The 16615-nt window shown below is 40.6% G+C and overlaps 1 protein-coding gene across 1 annotated transcript in view; it reads left to right on the top strand.

Annotated features, from left to right (window-relative positions):
• Positions 1-16615, top strand: part of LOC120020433 (contactin-4-like) — a 162233-nt gene that overhangs the window by 67078 nt on the left and 78540 nt on the right. The window contains exon 5 of the mRNA XM_038964098.1: positions 9676-9879. Coding sequence (XP_038820026.1) covers positions 9676-9879 — 204 coding nt within the window. The remainder of the gene's footprint in view (positions 1-9675; positions 9880-16615) is intronic.

The raw sequence follows: 16615 nt of genomic DNA, 5'->3' as shown, positions 1-16615 counted from the left end.
AGTTCTGACGTGGAAACTTTGACGAAGGCCATGAGGCCGATACGGAAGCTTTTTAACCTTTCTGTGCACAGATCCCGATTACGGGATCATTTCCCTAAACAACCGCTGAATTGCAGGGCGCCAAATTCAAAAATATTACTAAAAATATTTATAATCATGCAATCACAAGTGAAATATACCAAAACACAGCTTAGCTTGTTGTTAATCCACCTATCGTGTCAGATTTTGAAAATATGCTTTACAGAGAAAGAAATCCAAGCTTTTGTGAGTGTATCAATCAATGCTACAACAGCTAGCCCCAAATTAGCATGGTCACGAAAGTCAGAAAAGCAATAAAATTAATCGCTTACCTTTGATAATCTTCGGGTGTTTGCACTCACGAGACTCCCAGTTACACAATAAATGTTATTTTTGTTCGATAAATATTACTTTTATAACAAAAAAACGCCATTTGGGTTGCGCGTTATGTTGAGAAAACTACAGCCTCGTTCTGGTGCTGAAAGGCAGAAGAAAATTCCCAAACGTATCAGATACAAAATATTACTAAAAATATTTATAATGATGCAATCACAAGTGAAATATACCAAAACACAGTTTAGCTTGTTGTTAATCCACCTATCGTGTCAGATTTTGAAAATATGCTTTGCAACGAAAGCAATCTAAGCTTTTGTGAGTGTATCAATCAATGCTAGAACAGTTAGCCTTATATTAGCTTGGTTAGCTTGGTCATGAAAGTCAGTAAAGCAATAAAATGAATCGCTTACCTTTGATAATCTTCGGATGTTTGCACTCACGAGACTCCCAGTTACACAACAAATGTTATTTTTGTTCGATAAATATTACTTTTATAACAAAAAAACGCCATTTGGGTTGCGCGTTATGTTGAGAAAACTACAGCCTCGTTCCGTTCGACGAAAATTCCAAAAAGTATCCGTAATGGGCGTAGAAACATGTCAAATGTTTTTTATAATCAATCCTCAGGTTGTTTTTAACAAACATAATCGATAATATTTCAACCGGACCGTAACCTATTCAATAAGAGAGAAAAGGAAAATGGAGAGCTCCCCTCTCACGCGCAAGAACTATTCAGAGGACACCTGACTACTTTTGAAAAATCTCATTAATTTTTCAAAATAAAAGCCTGAAACTATGTCTAAAGCCTGGTCACAGCCTGAGGAAGCCATTGGGAAAGGAATCTGGTTGATACCCCTTTAAATGGAAGAAAGACTGGCCAGGAAACACAGATTTAAAAAAATATATATATCACTTCCGGGTTATATTTTCTCAGGTTTTCGCCTGCAGAATCAGTTTTGTTATACTCACAGACAATATTTTGACAGTTTTGGAAACTTTGGAGTGTTTTCTATCCTAATCTGTAAATTATATGAATATTCTACGATCTGGACCTGAGAAATAGTCCGTTTACCTTGGGAACGTTATTTTAAAAATAAATAAAAATCTGACCCCTAGCGTCAAGAAGTTAAGAGCAGTGATACTATCAAGAGCAGTGTGCAGGTTTCTTCTTTTTTATCATGATGACAGACGTGAAAGCTACGGGGTGATAGTCATTTAGTTCAGTTACCTTTGCATTCTTGGGTACAAGAACAATGGTGGCCATCTTGAAGCATGTGGGGACATCAGACTGTGGTTTTCTGTGGTTTTCTGTGGTTTTGTGAACATAACGCGCAAACCAAATGGAGGTTTTTGGTTATAAAAATAATTTTTATCGAACAAAAAGAACATTTATTGTGTAACTGGGAGTCTCGTGAGTGCAAATATCCGAAGATCATCAAAGGTAAACGATTCATTTTATTGCTTTTCTGACTTTCGTGACCAAGCTAATTTGGGGCTAGCTGTTCGTAATGTTTTGTCTAGTGATCGATAAACTCACAAACGCTTGGATTGCTTTCGCTGTAAAGCGTATTTTCAAAATCTGACACGATAGGTGGATTAACAACAAGCTAAGCTGTGTTTTGGTATATTTCACTTGTGATTTCATGAAAATAAATATTTGTAGTATTTGTTTTGAATTTGGCGCTCTGCAATTCAGCGGTTGTTTACGAAAATGATCCCGTAAAAGGGTTCTGTGCGCCAAGAGGTTTTAAACCGAAATAGACATTTATTTGTTCCTTTCGCTGCATATACCGCTCATCTCCTGTTAATTCCGGAACCTCCTTTGAGGATTTAAGGCCCATTGCTAGTTAACTTTGTAGTTACTATGCTTATTCTCCCTATCTAGGTGTATATGCTTTTGTGATCTATGTGTGTGCTTTTTTACCATTATCCAATTACTACAGTTTTGTCCTACGGTATATTTACACACTCTATGTGTATGTGATGTTTGATGTGTGTTTCTCCTTTTTGGAAACTTTATCTATAGAGTTGACAGTCGATCGGACATTAGGTCTCACCCGTACAACTATCTGTTGTGTCTTAGGACTTTTAAAAATAATATCTCGTATCTTCACTCCGCTATATTAGGCTTCCCTCTCCTCCTTTTTGGACTTTATTTCAGTACTGTCTGTTGAAACGGATCGATGGTCAATTCACCCTGTGTTTAATTGACCATTCAAGTTATCTTGTTCGCATAGAATTACCTTCCTATCTCACCAAGCCTAGTTTATATCCTCACTCTCAGTTTAGGACTTTATTTAGGTATGTCTGTTGAATTGGATCTATGGCTAATCTACCCTGTGTTTAATTAGCCATATGAGTTATCCTATTTGTACAAGATCACCGTCCTATCTCACAGCACCTATTTAATATCCCCCCTTAATAACCCCTCTGGCCACCAAGGTACCCGGATCTATTAAGCAAATTTTATTTATGGTAGTGCACCTTAACTCAGGTCATTACGGACCTGCCCCGTTATCGATATTGGTTCAAAAAAACCTCCTGGTGAATCTGTTTGGAATACCTAAGCTCCTATTATTGATCAATTCTAAACATTTTAGAACATCAAATCAAAGATATCTTAAATCATTCCCCCCAAATCCGTGAATAAAGATTTACTGACCTGTCTTCTAGACTGGGAAAAGCAATGTAGGTTGGATCTCGTCACCACCTCTGTCGTGTACCAGTTCACCACTGGCCTGAAATAAACCCTCAATTCAGAGGTCAGGTCTTTGTCTTACGGATCCTGGATCCGCCCGTGCACGGTTTTCAGCAGTTCCTTGGGACGACAGAGGCAGGTATTGAGATCCGGTTCGAAGGACCAATTGTTAAGAGAATTTTGTTCTCAATGTTGATAAACTGAACTTCAATTAAACTACTCGGTCTGTTACCAAGAATTTGTAAGGTTCTTGTTGAAATGAAACAGACAGAGGCCAGTCTACAATAGTCAGAATGTTTATTTACGAGAGCTCTGCCCATCCTTAAATGTACATTGGTTTATATACCTCTCATTTCATCATAACTGTCCCTCCTCCTCTAAGACAATGACAATATAGTTCACAAGTCTTCTCCTTCTCATACATTGCCTGCCACCTGTTATACAATCTACTACAAGCCCAAGGTTTCTCCCCTCCCTGGGTGGGGAGACTTCCTTCCCTGTTATCAGTTCCACAGTGGTCACAAGTTGTCTGCCACAGTTCCTTGCCTGCTAACAGTCCCTCTTTCTTATGGACAAACATTATTTATCATTATACAGAGACAGGGTAGAATTCTGTTAGTTATAGTTCTACGTTAAATGTATACATAATTTAGTCATTATTCATAAAATTCATAACAGACGCGGTTAGAGATGCCGTCTGTGCCGGCAGCCTATCGAGGGTTAAAACGCTTAAATGTCTTATTCACATCGGCCACGGAGAAGGAGATCCCACAGTCCTTGGTAGAGGGCTGCGTCGGTGGCACTGTGTTATCCTCAAAGCGGGCAAATAAGATGTTTAGCTTGTCCCGGAAGCAAGATGTCAGTGTCCGCCACGTTGCTGGTTTTCCTTTTGTAGTCAATGATTGTCTGTAGACCCTGTCACATACGTCTGGTGTCTGAGCTGTTGAATTGCGACTCCACTTTGTCTCTATACTGACGTTTTGCTTGTTTTATTGCCTTGCAAAGGGAATAACTACACTGTTTATATTCTGCCATATTCAAAGTCACCTTGCCATGGTTAAATGCGGTGGTTCGCGCTCTCAGTTTTGCGCAAATGCTGCCATCTATTCACGTTTTCTGGTTGGGGTAGATTCTAATAGTCACAGTAGGTACAACATCTCCTATACATTTCCTGATAAACTCAGTCACCAAATCAGTATGTTCATCAATGTTATTATCCGAGGCTACCCAGAATATATCCCAGTCCCCGTGATCAAAACAATCGTGAAGCATAGATTCCGATTGGTCAGACCAGCGTTGAATAGTCCTTAGCACGGGTACTTCCTTTTTGAGTTTCTGCCTATAGGAAGGGAATAGCAAAATGGAGTCGTGGTCAGATTTGCCGAAAGGAGGACGGGGGAGGGCTTGTAGGCATCCCGGAAGTTGGAGTAGCAGTGGTCGAGTGTTTTAGCAACGCGAGTGTGTTGATAGAAAGTCGGTAGCCTTTCTCCCAAATTTGTTTAGTTAAAATCCCCAGCTATTATAAATGTGGCCTCAGGATATGTGGTTTCCATTTTGCATAAAGTCCAGTGAAGTTCTTTGTGGTATCAGCTTGAGGGGGGATATACACGGCTGTGACTATAACCGAAGGGAATTCTCTTGGGAGATGATACGGTCGGCATTTGATTGTGAGGTGTTCTAGGTCAGATGAACAAAAGGACTTGAGTTCCTGTATGTTATCACAATCACACCATGAGTCGTTAATCATGAAACATACACCCCTACCCTTCTTCTTCCCGGAGAGCAGGGTTGGGTAGGTTACTTTATGAATGTAATCCATTACAGTTACAAGTTACCTGTCCGAAATTGTGTTCAGTAATGTAACTTTTGGATTACCCAAACTCAGTAACGTAATCTGATTACATTCCGTTACTTTTAGATTACCTTCCCCTTAAGAGGCATTAGAAGAAGACAAAAATGTATGTTACCAATTGAACGGCATCTGTTGCAGGATAAATCAATGTTAAAGTTTACATAGCTGGCCATATATAGATTTTAAATTTTACTTTATGGGTTGGTTATGTAGGTTTCTTCCAAGCCATCGCTTTCTGCTACATATAATAATACGATTCAATTATGTATTTACATTAAAAAACCAAAGTCATTCAGAATTCCAGTCATTCCAATAAATGTTATACCCCTTGATCTTCAAGAATAGGACTTGGAAATATGGAAGTATAGATTAGCCAATTTGTTTTACCTGAGCATGACCCCAAAACGAAGGACTTATTAGCCAGCCCTACTCTGTTGTTTATGATTTTGTTGTCATGGAGGACTGATTGGGCTCATTGATTCGAGTTTAAAAATAAATGCTGCGGTCATGGAATGGCATGCTTTACCAAGAGTGTGTAAAACTGTCAACTATAAAATATATTTTGATTTATTTAACACTTTTTTGCTTACTACATTATTCCTTATGTGTTATTTCATAGTTTTGATGTCTTCACAATTATTCTACAATGTAGAAAAATAAAGAAAACCCCTTGGATGAGTAGGTGTGCACAAACTTTTGATTGGTACTGTATATATAATTTATAAATCCAAAAATGGATGTAGCACCTACAGATTGCCCCTTTAAGTCCATCAAAAGTGTGCAAGTTTGTGTCCAATAGTCCAATGGATTCTTTTTATCAGCATGAATTAGATTGAGCAATAAAAGCCCCACTTTAATTCCATAGGCTTGGATCCGCACTATGCAGCTGTTGGAAGAGTGCATTTTTCATTGATGATTGATAGGTAGTTTAAACATCTTAAATTCAAACATTATTGGGTTCAAATACACATTTAGATTTGTGAACAGCCATCCACAACAACCACAATCCGTAAGGCGCAAATAGCTAGATGAGAAAGCAGCAGTGTGATTCACATCAATGCGCTATGTAAATATCAATATCAAGTGATATCCATATCGCAGTAGACTACATCACTAGTGTCATCCTTACCTCCAAGCGTTTATTCAAGTTGGATAATCTTTGGATTCCAGCAGCAGTCACACCATTGGAAGACATAGTTTGGACAGTAGCCTACAAAAGCCTATTCCTGATCTTTTCCCGCGATCCATCAAACACATTTGGTGTGTCATCATAGTGGTCTCTGACTTGTGGTCAGACTCGCTCAGGTGGAACAAACTTAAACTTGCGCCTTTTTTCAATGCTGATTTGAATGTCATTGAGAAAACAGAGAAGTGTCAACAACAAAAAATCGCAAACATGCTTTCTGAATTAAAAATGAATCCTTAAAGTAATCATCTAGTTTTTCAAAAGTATCGGTAATCTGATTACAATATTTTTGCTGGTAACGTAATGGATTATAGTTACCATTTTTTTGTAATCTCCCTTCTGGAGAGATATTTATTCTTGTCTGCGCGATGAACTGAGAACCCAACTGGCTGGATGGACTCAGACAGTATATCCTGAGAGAGCCATGTTTCCGTGAAACAGAGTATGTTACAATCCCTGATGTCTCTCTAGAAGGAAATCCTCGCCCTGAGCTCGTCAACTTTATTACCCAGAGATTGAACATAAGCGAGTAATATACTTGGAAGCGGTGGATGGTGTGCGCGCCTCCAAAGTCGGACTAGAAGACCACTCCGAGTACCTCTCCTCCGCCGGCGGTGTTTTGGGTCGGCCTCTGGAATCAGTTCAATTGCTCTACAGGGTGAGAAACAAAGGATCCGATTCTGGAAAGTTGTATTCCTGGTCATAATGCTGGTAATGCTGGTAGTGCTGGTGAGTAACATAACTGAATATATTTCAGTCATGTTTCCTAGCCTTGTACAACACTGCATTATCATTATATTTTATTGTTCTGCCATTATTTTCCCATACTGTAGTCACCATGAAACTTATGAGTAGTAAACACGTGTGTGGGCAGGTGCAAGCACAACCCATGAGCACTGGAGAGGGAACGAGCCAAAACAATATTCCTTGTCCTGCCATGGAGAGCAGAATGTTCCATGTCTCTGTTGTCCTCTCCCCTCCTCTCCGCTTGCTGTGCCATCACCTTCTGCGTTCCTCTAATACACTCAGGACTCTGCCAAAATACACTTCTGAAGAGGCTGATTGGCCTGCTCTGATTCATGCTGTAGCATATACCTGCTCCTAACAGTGAGTGAGCTGCATCATGCATCGAAGCCTGCTGTGATAAATGACCAGGCAGATAGAAAGGGTAAAGGAGGAATCCTTCAAGACTGTTTTGTTTAATTACCAACCAGCTAACAAGTGAATGGGTTTGATTAGGCTCAGCGGGAAAAGGTACATGCCTGTCAATTAGAAGGCCTGGAATACTCAGGCCGCCCTCCACTGATTAGAATGTCAGAACATTCAGAAATAATCATTTGTCCCTGAAAGCTTCAAACGAGAGCTCGGCAAACTAAAAAAACAACATGACCCTGAAAGCAGTGTTCTTGATAAGTACCCCAGCTGAGATCAAACTGTCACGAATCACAATGCGTCTTACACTGGCTCTGTCTATCATTTGTTCTTTGCAGTAGATCGAAACCTAGAAGTATGGTTTAGCTGTAGGGTACTGCATGTGTAATCAATCAATCAATCAATCAAATGTATTTATGAAGCCCTTTTTACATCAGCAGATGTCACAAAGTGCTATACAGAAACCCAGCCTAAAACCCCAAACAGCAAAGAAAGCAGACAGCAAGCAATGCAGATGGAATCACCACTGATTTTACATACCTTTTAAATTACATGATGATGGTGATGATGATGACGCTAATGACGACGACAACGACGATGATGATGATGGTGGTGATAATGATGATTATGCTGGTGGTGCTGATGAAACGTTCAAAGTCCTGGTGGGAACAGTGAGCTTGGATTAACACAAAGCACTACAAAAGATGCAGAATGGGAAAGGTTTTTCAAGAATTTACAGTATTTCAGTTGCCTCAGTCACGCATACAAATTAATGTTTTTTTTTTTTAAATGTACTCCTCTATAAATCCTTTTGGCCTAAGGAACCAAAGTCTCTGGGCACAGAAAGTTACTGAATCACCAGACGAATAGCAAAACAAAGTATTTATTTCAAAGGTTACTCTTCAAAATGTGTGTTTTGTTCTTTTTGAAAGACTCAAACCACAAAAGATGTGACATTAAAAAGATGCTGACATTTACAGTAAGAAAATGACTGGAGAGACCCACCTGACAGTTACCAGCCAACATGATGCTCGTTATCCTGTGAATCATAGCAGATCTGAGATCCTGCCTTGTCCTGTGATCCTACAAATGTACTGTATACTATATGTTGTATTGTTATTTTTGTGGAGGCGAATGAAATACACACCTGTTTAGGCGAGGTGCTGGCTAGCGGAGTAGAACACTTGAAAAAGAAAAGTAGAGCCACACACTCTAGGAGGTCAGATGCAATAATTTAATAACCTAATAAGAAACGTTTCAACAGACAAGCTGTCTTCAACATGGTATAATTGTTGTATTGTTATTTTTACCATCATGGTGAGAGTTATTATAACATTTACTTATGTAACAGTTTACGTCCGTCCCCTCGCGCGAACCAGGGAACCTCTGCACACATCAACAACAGCCACCCACGAAGAATCGTTACCCATCGCTCCACAAAGGCCGCGGCCATTTCACATCGGTTACATTCACCCCCCTTTCGACCTCCTCCTTTTTCCGCAGCAACCAGTGATCCGGGTCAACAGCATCAATGTAACAGTTTAACTTTACTTCCGTCCCCTCGCCCATACCTGGGCTCAAACCAGGAACCCTCTGCACACATCAACAACAGTCACCCACGAAGCATCGTTACCCATCGCTCCACAAAGTCCGCGGCCCTTGCAGAGCAAGGGGAACCACTACTTCAAGGTCTCGAAGCGAGTGACGTCACTGTTTGAAAGGCTATTAGCGCTCACCACCGCTAACTAGCTAGCCATTTCACATCGGTTACACTTACAGTACAATTAACCTAGTATTTTGTGACGATCCGAGCTCAAGCCCATCGTTCCTTAGAAATTAGGCCTATCCCTTACGCATTCCCCAAATTAATTTGTCTTCTCGCACTGTTGCGTCAATAAAACCATCATTTTTGGTCATGTTACTCTGCTGTCCAACTGTGTGCTACAAAAACCAAACCCGAACCAGGCTTCCTGGTCAGTCATTCTTAACAACTTAGAATGTTTAAAGTTTGTTTTCTCTGTGAAATAAAACATTCAGCCAATCTCAAGGCCTTGTATTATCTACAAAATGTCCTCTGATTTCGTCAAAATGCAATATATATATTTTTACAAAATAAACCCTGCCACACAAACAATATTAATTTTGAGATGTGTCCAGATAATTAGAGCACCTCCTAACTCATCACACTCGGACCATCATTAATTTTCACCCTAGCATGTAGCTCTGTGATGATTCTGCAACCCCTAAGGAGGGTGAAGAATCAAACAACCCTACACACCTGCTACTCCACCGAATCAATTCCAACCAGACAAAACTGGTATTCTCCCTATTCTCCCGTGTTATTATTCTAATAAGGAGAGTCAGCGTGACCCTGAAATCCTGGTGTAATTTTGTTGTATTTGATCTCACACATTTCTTCTCCTTTCTCCACAGATCTGACATTCTCCTGGATTTTTAATGAGTATCCCTCGTTTGTGAAGCAGGACACACGACGCTTTATCTCCCAGGAGACGGGGAATCTATACATCGCTAAAGTGGAGCCCTCTGATGTGGGCAACTACACCTGTGTGGTGACCAATACTGTCACCAAAACCAGAGTCCAGGGCCCGCCCACGCCTTTGGTGCTCCGCAGTGATGGTGAGATCCAGTTCTACGACAACCACTTACACCCTATCAAAACAGTATATTCCTATTTCATATGTTCATTTTCTGGCTGTTGTGCTGTGTAATGTGTTCAATACTATCACATTAGAATAGTGTAATTTGTTCACAATCATTAGGTGAAATGTCAGTAATATTAAACTACACTACTATACCATTAATAAATCATACATACAGTATATGAATAATTGTATCTCTGCATAGTGTTAAACATTAGTTAGAGAAAGCCAACAATTAGATCACTCAGACAAAATACATTTTCATTGGAAAGCCTTTGACAAAGCCAGCCTGAAGCACCACAACCATTGGCTAGTGGGCTTTCTTGCATGGCCTTGAGCAGATATTTTACTCCAACTGTTTAGGCCTCAATCTGAAACCAGAAGAGTCCTTTTAACATGAACAAATATCAGATATATTTTTCTAATCGTTATATCTAGCAGATATGTCAGGCGCAAGTACATGTAGCGGACATGAGTTGGTCATGGTCACAGGATGAGGTAACCTGCCTGCAAACTTCAAAACCAGCATCGGCCCTCGGCCCATGAGGGAATTTCATCTTGGTCTAATGGGCTAATATGTTGGTTGTTCCTGTGGGAGACCCTGGTTCATACCCACGTGTTACATTCAGTATGTTAGCATGAAAACTACTACTGCTAATTATTCAACCCTCTTAGAGATGATCATGAGTAAATTAACCCTCTCTATTGAATATGGTCCTTAAGACAACTATAATTGGTTGAATCAGGGGAAACATTTATGTGTAGTCAGCCGTCCTACCATTAAATAATACCATATGTTTCAAGATGGCAACCATTGTTCCTGTTCTCAAGAAAGCTAAGGTAACTGAACTAAATGACTATCGCCCCATAGCACTCACTTCTGTCATCATGAAGTGCTTTGAGAGACCTCTACCCTACCTGTCACCTTAGACCCACTTCAATTTGCTTACCGATCGAATAGGTCCATAGACGATGCAATCGCCATCACACTGCACACTGCCCTATCCCATCTGGACAAGAGGAATACCTATGTACGAATGCTATTCATTGACTACAGGTCAGCATTCAACGCTATAGTACCCTCCAAACTCCTGGGTCTCGACCCTGCCCTGTGCAACTGGGTCCTGGACTTCTTGACGGGCTGCCCCCAGGTGGTGAAGGTAGGAAACAACATCTCCACTCCGCTGATGCTCAACACTGGGGCCCCACAAGTGGGCGTTCTCAGCCCCCTCCTGTACTCCCTATTGATCAATGACAGCGTGGCCGTGCACGCCTCCAACTCAATCATCAAGTTAGCCTGTTTGGGCTGCAGGGGCAGTATTGAGTAGCCGGATAAAAGGTGCCCATTTCAAACGGCCTCGTACTCAATTCTTGCTCGTACAATATGCATATTATTATTACTATTGGATAGAAAACACTCTCTAGTTTCTAAAACCATTTGAATTATATCTGTGAGTAAAACAGAACTCCTTTTGCAGCAAACTTCCTGACAGGAAGTGGAAAATCTGAAATCGATGCTCTCTTCTAGGGGCTGCCTATTAAAGTCCTTGATATTTATTCGTTTAGATGCACTTCATACGTCTTCCACTAGATGTCGACAAGGAGTGAGAGAAGAAATTGAGTGTGTAACTTGATCTGGGCTCGAATAATTGCTCTTTGTATGACGTGTCACCAGTTTCCTGTTTTCTGGAAAGCGCGTCAAGGGACCTGGATTTGCCTTCTGATAAGTTGTCGTTATGGACGACTAATATCTCCGGCTTTGATTTTATTTGATACATGTGACAATATCATCGTAAAGTATGTTTTTTCAATATAGTTTAATCAGATTATTGAATTTTTTTCGGGAGTTTTGCCGTGTTCCGTTCTCTTCCGTTTGTTGACATGGAGAGATTCGCGCCACTTGGCAAGTGTGCTTGCTAAATCGAGAGGGAAAAAGGCCTTTCTAAATCCAAACAACGATTGTTCCCGACAAAGGACCCCTTGTACAACATTCTGATGAAAGATCAGCAAAAGTAGGACCCATTTTATGATGCTATTTCATATATCTGTCGTACATGTGAACTAGTCGTTTGCGCCCAGCTTTTGGGTACTCTCTCGCTATACCTAAGCTGGATGTCGTAATGAAGTTATTTTTAGAATTCGAACACGGTGATTGCATTAAGAACTAGTGTATCTATCATTTCCTATACAACATGTATTTTTTAGTTATGTTTATGAATAGTCATTTGGTCAGAATATGTGTGTCAGAAAAAGTGTCAGAAAAATATCCGGACGTTGTGGGAAAAAGATGCTACGTTAGCACAATGTATAACCACTGATTTCAGCTCTAAATATGCACATTTTCGAACAAAACATAAGTGTATGTATAACCTGATGTTATAGGACTGTCATCTGATGAAGCTTATCAAGGTTAGTCAAAAATTATATATCTTTTGCTGGTTTGTTACGATCGCTAACTTTTGCTACTGGGGAAGGGCTTGTGTTTCTGGCTATTGTGGTAAGCTAATATAACGCTATATTGTGTTTTCACTGTAAAACACTTAAGAAATCGGAAATATTGGCTGGAATCACAAGATGCCTGTCTTTCATTTGCTGTACACTATGTATTTTTCAGAAATGTTTTATGATGAGTATTTAGGTATTTGACGTTGGTGTCTGTAATTATTCTGGCTGCTTTCGGTGCAATTTCTGATTGTAGCTGCAATGTAAACTATGATTTATACCTGAAATATGCAAATTTTTCGAACAAAACATAGATTTATTGAATAACATGTTATAAGACTGTCATCTGATGAAGTTGTTTGTTGGTTAGTTTGGTTGGTTCTTGGTTAGTTAGGTTGGCTTTGTGCATGCTACCTGTGCTGTGAAAAATGTCTGTCCTTTTTTGTATTTGGTGGTGAGCTAACATAAATATACGTGCTGTTTTCGCTGTAAAACATTTAAAAAATCGGACATGTTGGCTGGATTCACAAGATGTGTACCTTTCATTTGCTGTATTGGACTTGTTAATGTGTGAAAGTTAAATATTTCTAAAAAATATATTTTGAATTTCGCGCCCTGCACTTGAAGTGGCTGTTGTCATATTGATCCCGACTTAGGACTTGCAGCCATAAGAAGTTAGCAGATGACACAACAGTGGTAGGCTTGATTACCAACAATGACGAGACAGCCTACAGGGAGGAGGTGAGGGCCCTCGGAGTGTGGTGTCAGGAAAATAACCTCTCACTCAATGTAAGCAAAACAAAAGAGATGATTGTGGACTTCAGGAAACAGCAGAGGGAGCACCCCCCTATCCACATCAACACAACAGCAGTGGAGAAGGTGGAAAGTTTTAAGTTCCTCTGTGTACATATCATCGACAAATTGAAATGGTCCACCCACACAGACAGTGTGGTGAAGAAGGCTGAAAAAAATGTGGCTTGTCATCGAAAACTCTCACTAACTTTTACAGGTGCACAATTGAGAGCATTCTGTCGGGCTGTATCGCCGCCTGGTATGGCAACTGCACCGCCCACAACCGCAAGGCTCTCCAGAGGGTGGTGCGGTCTGCACAACGCATCACCGGTGGCAAACTACCTGCCCTCTAGGACACCTACAACACCCGATGTCACAGGAAGGCAAGAAAGATCATCAAGGACAATAACCACCCAAGCCACTGCCTGTTCACCCCGCTTCCATCCAGAAGGCGAGGTCAGTACAGGTGCATCAAAGCTGGGACAGAGAGATTGAAAAACAGCTTCTATCTCAAGGCCATCAGATTGTTAAACAGCCACCACTAGCACAGAGAGGTGGCTGCCTACCTACAGACTGAGCAAGAGGACAAGTACATTAGAGTGTCTAGTTTGAGAAAAAGACCCCTCACAAGTCCTCAACTGGCAGCTTCATTAAATAGTATCTCAGACTGGCCAATAAAAATAAAAGATTAAGATATGCAAAAGAACACAGACACTGGACAGAGATATGGCTTTTTCTTTGCAACTCTGCCTAGAAGGCCATCATCCCGGAGTCACCTCTTCACTGTTGACGTTGAGACTGGTGTTTTGCGTGTACTATTTAATGAAGCTGCCAGTTGAGGACTTGTGAGGCACTCTAATGTACTTGTCCTCTTGCTCAGTTGTGCAACGGGGCCTCCCACTCCTCTTTCTATTCTGGATAGAGATCTGTATGAGATCTTCAGTTTCTTGGCAATTTCTCGCATGGAATAGCCTTCATTTCTCAGAACAAAAATAGACTGCCGAGTTTCAGAAGAAAGTTATTTGTTTCTGGCCATTTTGAGCCTGTAAACGAACCCACAAATGCTGATGCTCCAGATACTCAACTAGCCTAAAGAAGGCCAGTTGTATTGCTTCGTTAAACAGCACAACAGTTTTCAGCTGTGCTAACATAATTGCAAAAGGGTTTTCTAATGATCAATTCACCTTTTAAAATGATAAACTTGGATTAGCTAACACAATGTACCATTGGAACACAGGAGTGATACTGATAATGCTGATAATGTGCCTCTGTACGCCTATGTAGATATTCCATAAAAAAATTGCCGTTTCCAGCCACAATAGTCATTTTCAACATTAACAATGTCTACAGTACACTGTATTTCTGATCAGTTTGATGTTATTTTAATGGACAAAAATGTGCTTTTCTTTCAAAAACAAGGACATTTCTAAGTGACCCCAAACATTTGAACGGCAGTGTATATTCTAATCCCTTTTCCTTTACTAGATTGTGTGTATTGTGTTTTGTTGTGGAATTTGTTAGATATTAGGTTTTGTTGTGGAATTGTTAGATTTTAGCTGTTAGATACTGCTGCACTGTCGGATCTAGAAGAATAAGCATTTCGCTACACTCGCAATAACACCTGCTAACCATGTGTGTGACCAATAAAATATGATTTGATGATAGTATAGCGTAATATTTTTGGGGGATTTAAAAAAAAACTTTTGCCCCTTTTTCATGGTATCCAATTGGTAGTTACAGTCTTGTCTCATTGCTGCAATTCCCGTACTGACTTGGGAGAGGCAAAAGTCAAGAGCCATGCGTCCTCCGAAACACAACCCAACCAAGCCACACTGCTTCTTGACACAATGCCCACTTAACCCGGAAGCCAGCCGCATCAATGTGTTGGAGGAAATACTGTGCACCTGGCGATTGTGTCAGCGTGCACTGCGCCCGGTCCACCATAGGAGTTGCTAGTGCGTGATGGGACAAGGACATCCCTGCTGGCCAAATCCTCCCCTAACCTGGATGACGCTGGGCCAATTTTGCGCTGTCCCATGGGTTTCCCGGTTGTGGCCAGCTGCGACAGAGCCTGGACTCGAACCCAGAATATCTAGTGGCACAGCTAGCACTGTGATGCAGTGCCTTAGACCACTGCGCAACTCGGGAGGCCATAGTATAGCATAATATTACAGTAAATTGCACTGACTGTATCTAAGCAGTCGGGTTTTGTTTTGTGTTTTGATAAAACACTGCAGAAGCAGCAGCATTTCAGGGTTAGGTTTAAAATGCAGGACACTGGATCTCTGCTTGTCTGGAATCACTACTTCTAGTGCATACTATTTTTTAAGATGCAGCATGAGAAGGTATCTTTTTTTCCCCAACTTACAATACCTACTGGTGTGACAATGAGGAATCAACAATGAACCATCCAATCACACACGTCACATTAGCTTCTATTACCTCCTAAAGGTTATGGTATGAGACAGTGTTGTAGAACTCGAGTCCAGGACTCGGACTTGACTCGGACTCAAGTAACAATTTTCGGACTCAACCAGTCATGACTTGGACTTGGACTCGACCAGTAGTGACTTTGTTGTCAGAAAGTCTCCCTCCCTTGCATTATTCAACATGATAGCTACAACAGCATACGTCAGATAGCTACTGTATTTGCTGCTAGCCTTACCAATGTGTAAAACAGTATGTTATCAAGCTTTCTACATTACATAATGTAGCTTTGAGCGCCAACAAGGGATTTGTGACTCGACTCGGGCTCGAGCATAAATGACTCATACGCTCTTAAAAAAAAGGTGTGAAGAACCATTAAGGGTTCTTCGGTTTGTCCCCATAGGGGAACCCTTTTTGGTGCTGGGTAGAACCCTTTGCAGAGAATTCTAACTAGAACCTTCTATGTAGGGTTCTTCGTAGAACCCCCTGTAAATGGTTCTATCTAGAATCATCTATGAATGGTTCAGGCTAGAACACTCTATGAAGGGTTTTACCAAAAACCCTTTTATCCTCTGAAGCAGGGTTCCCCAACTGGTGGCCTCTTTGCCGAATTTGGCCCAAGTGTTTTTGGCCCCCGAAGTTCTGAGCCCCAAATAAGACTGTAAAAACACCCGTAAATCAGCTCCAAGTGATTTTAATTTAGAAAATCTGTTCCAAAGTATTCCCACAGAGAGATATACAGTGCCCCTTCACTTTTTCCACATTTTGTTTTGTGACAAGGTGGGATTAAAATGGATTTAACTTTATATTTAAAAAAAAAAAGCAATAATCGACACAAAATACTCAGTAATGTCAAAGTGTAAGAAAAATGTAACATTCATAAAAAAATATATATAAAAAAATTAAGCACTAATATATCTTGGTTAGATAAGTATTCAACCCCCTGAGTCAATACGTGTTAGAATCACCTTTGGGAGCGATTACAGCTTTGAATCTTTCTGGGTATAACGGTTCTCGTGGGCTGAAGGAAAAGTGGACCAAGGTGCAGCGTT

This window comes from Salvelinus namaycush, chromosome 2, assembly GCF_016432855.1.
Source record: "Salvelinus namaycush isolate Seneca chromosome 2, SaNama_1.0, whole genome shotgun sequence".
Lineage (NCBI taxonomy): Eukaryota > Metazoa > Chordata > Actinopteri > Salmoniformes > Salmonidae > Salvelinus > Salvelinus namaycush.
This window is presented reverse-complemented; position numbering and strand designations above follow the sequence as displayed.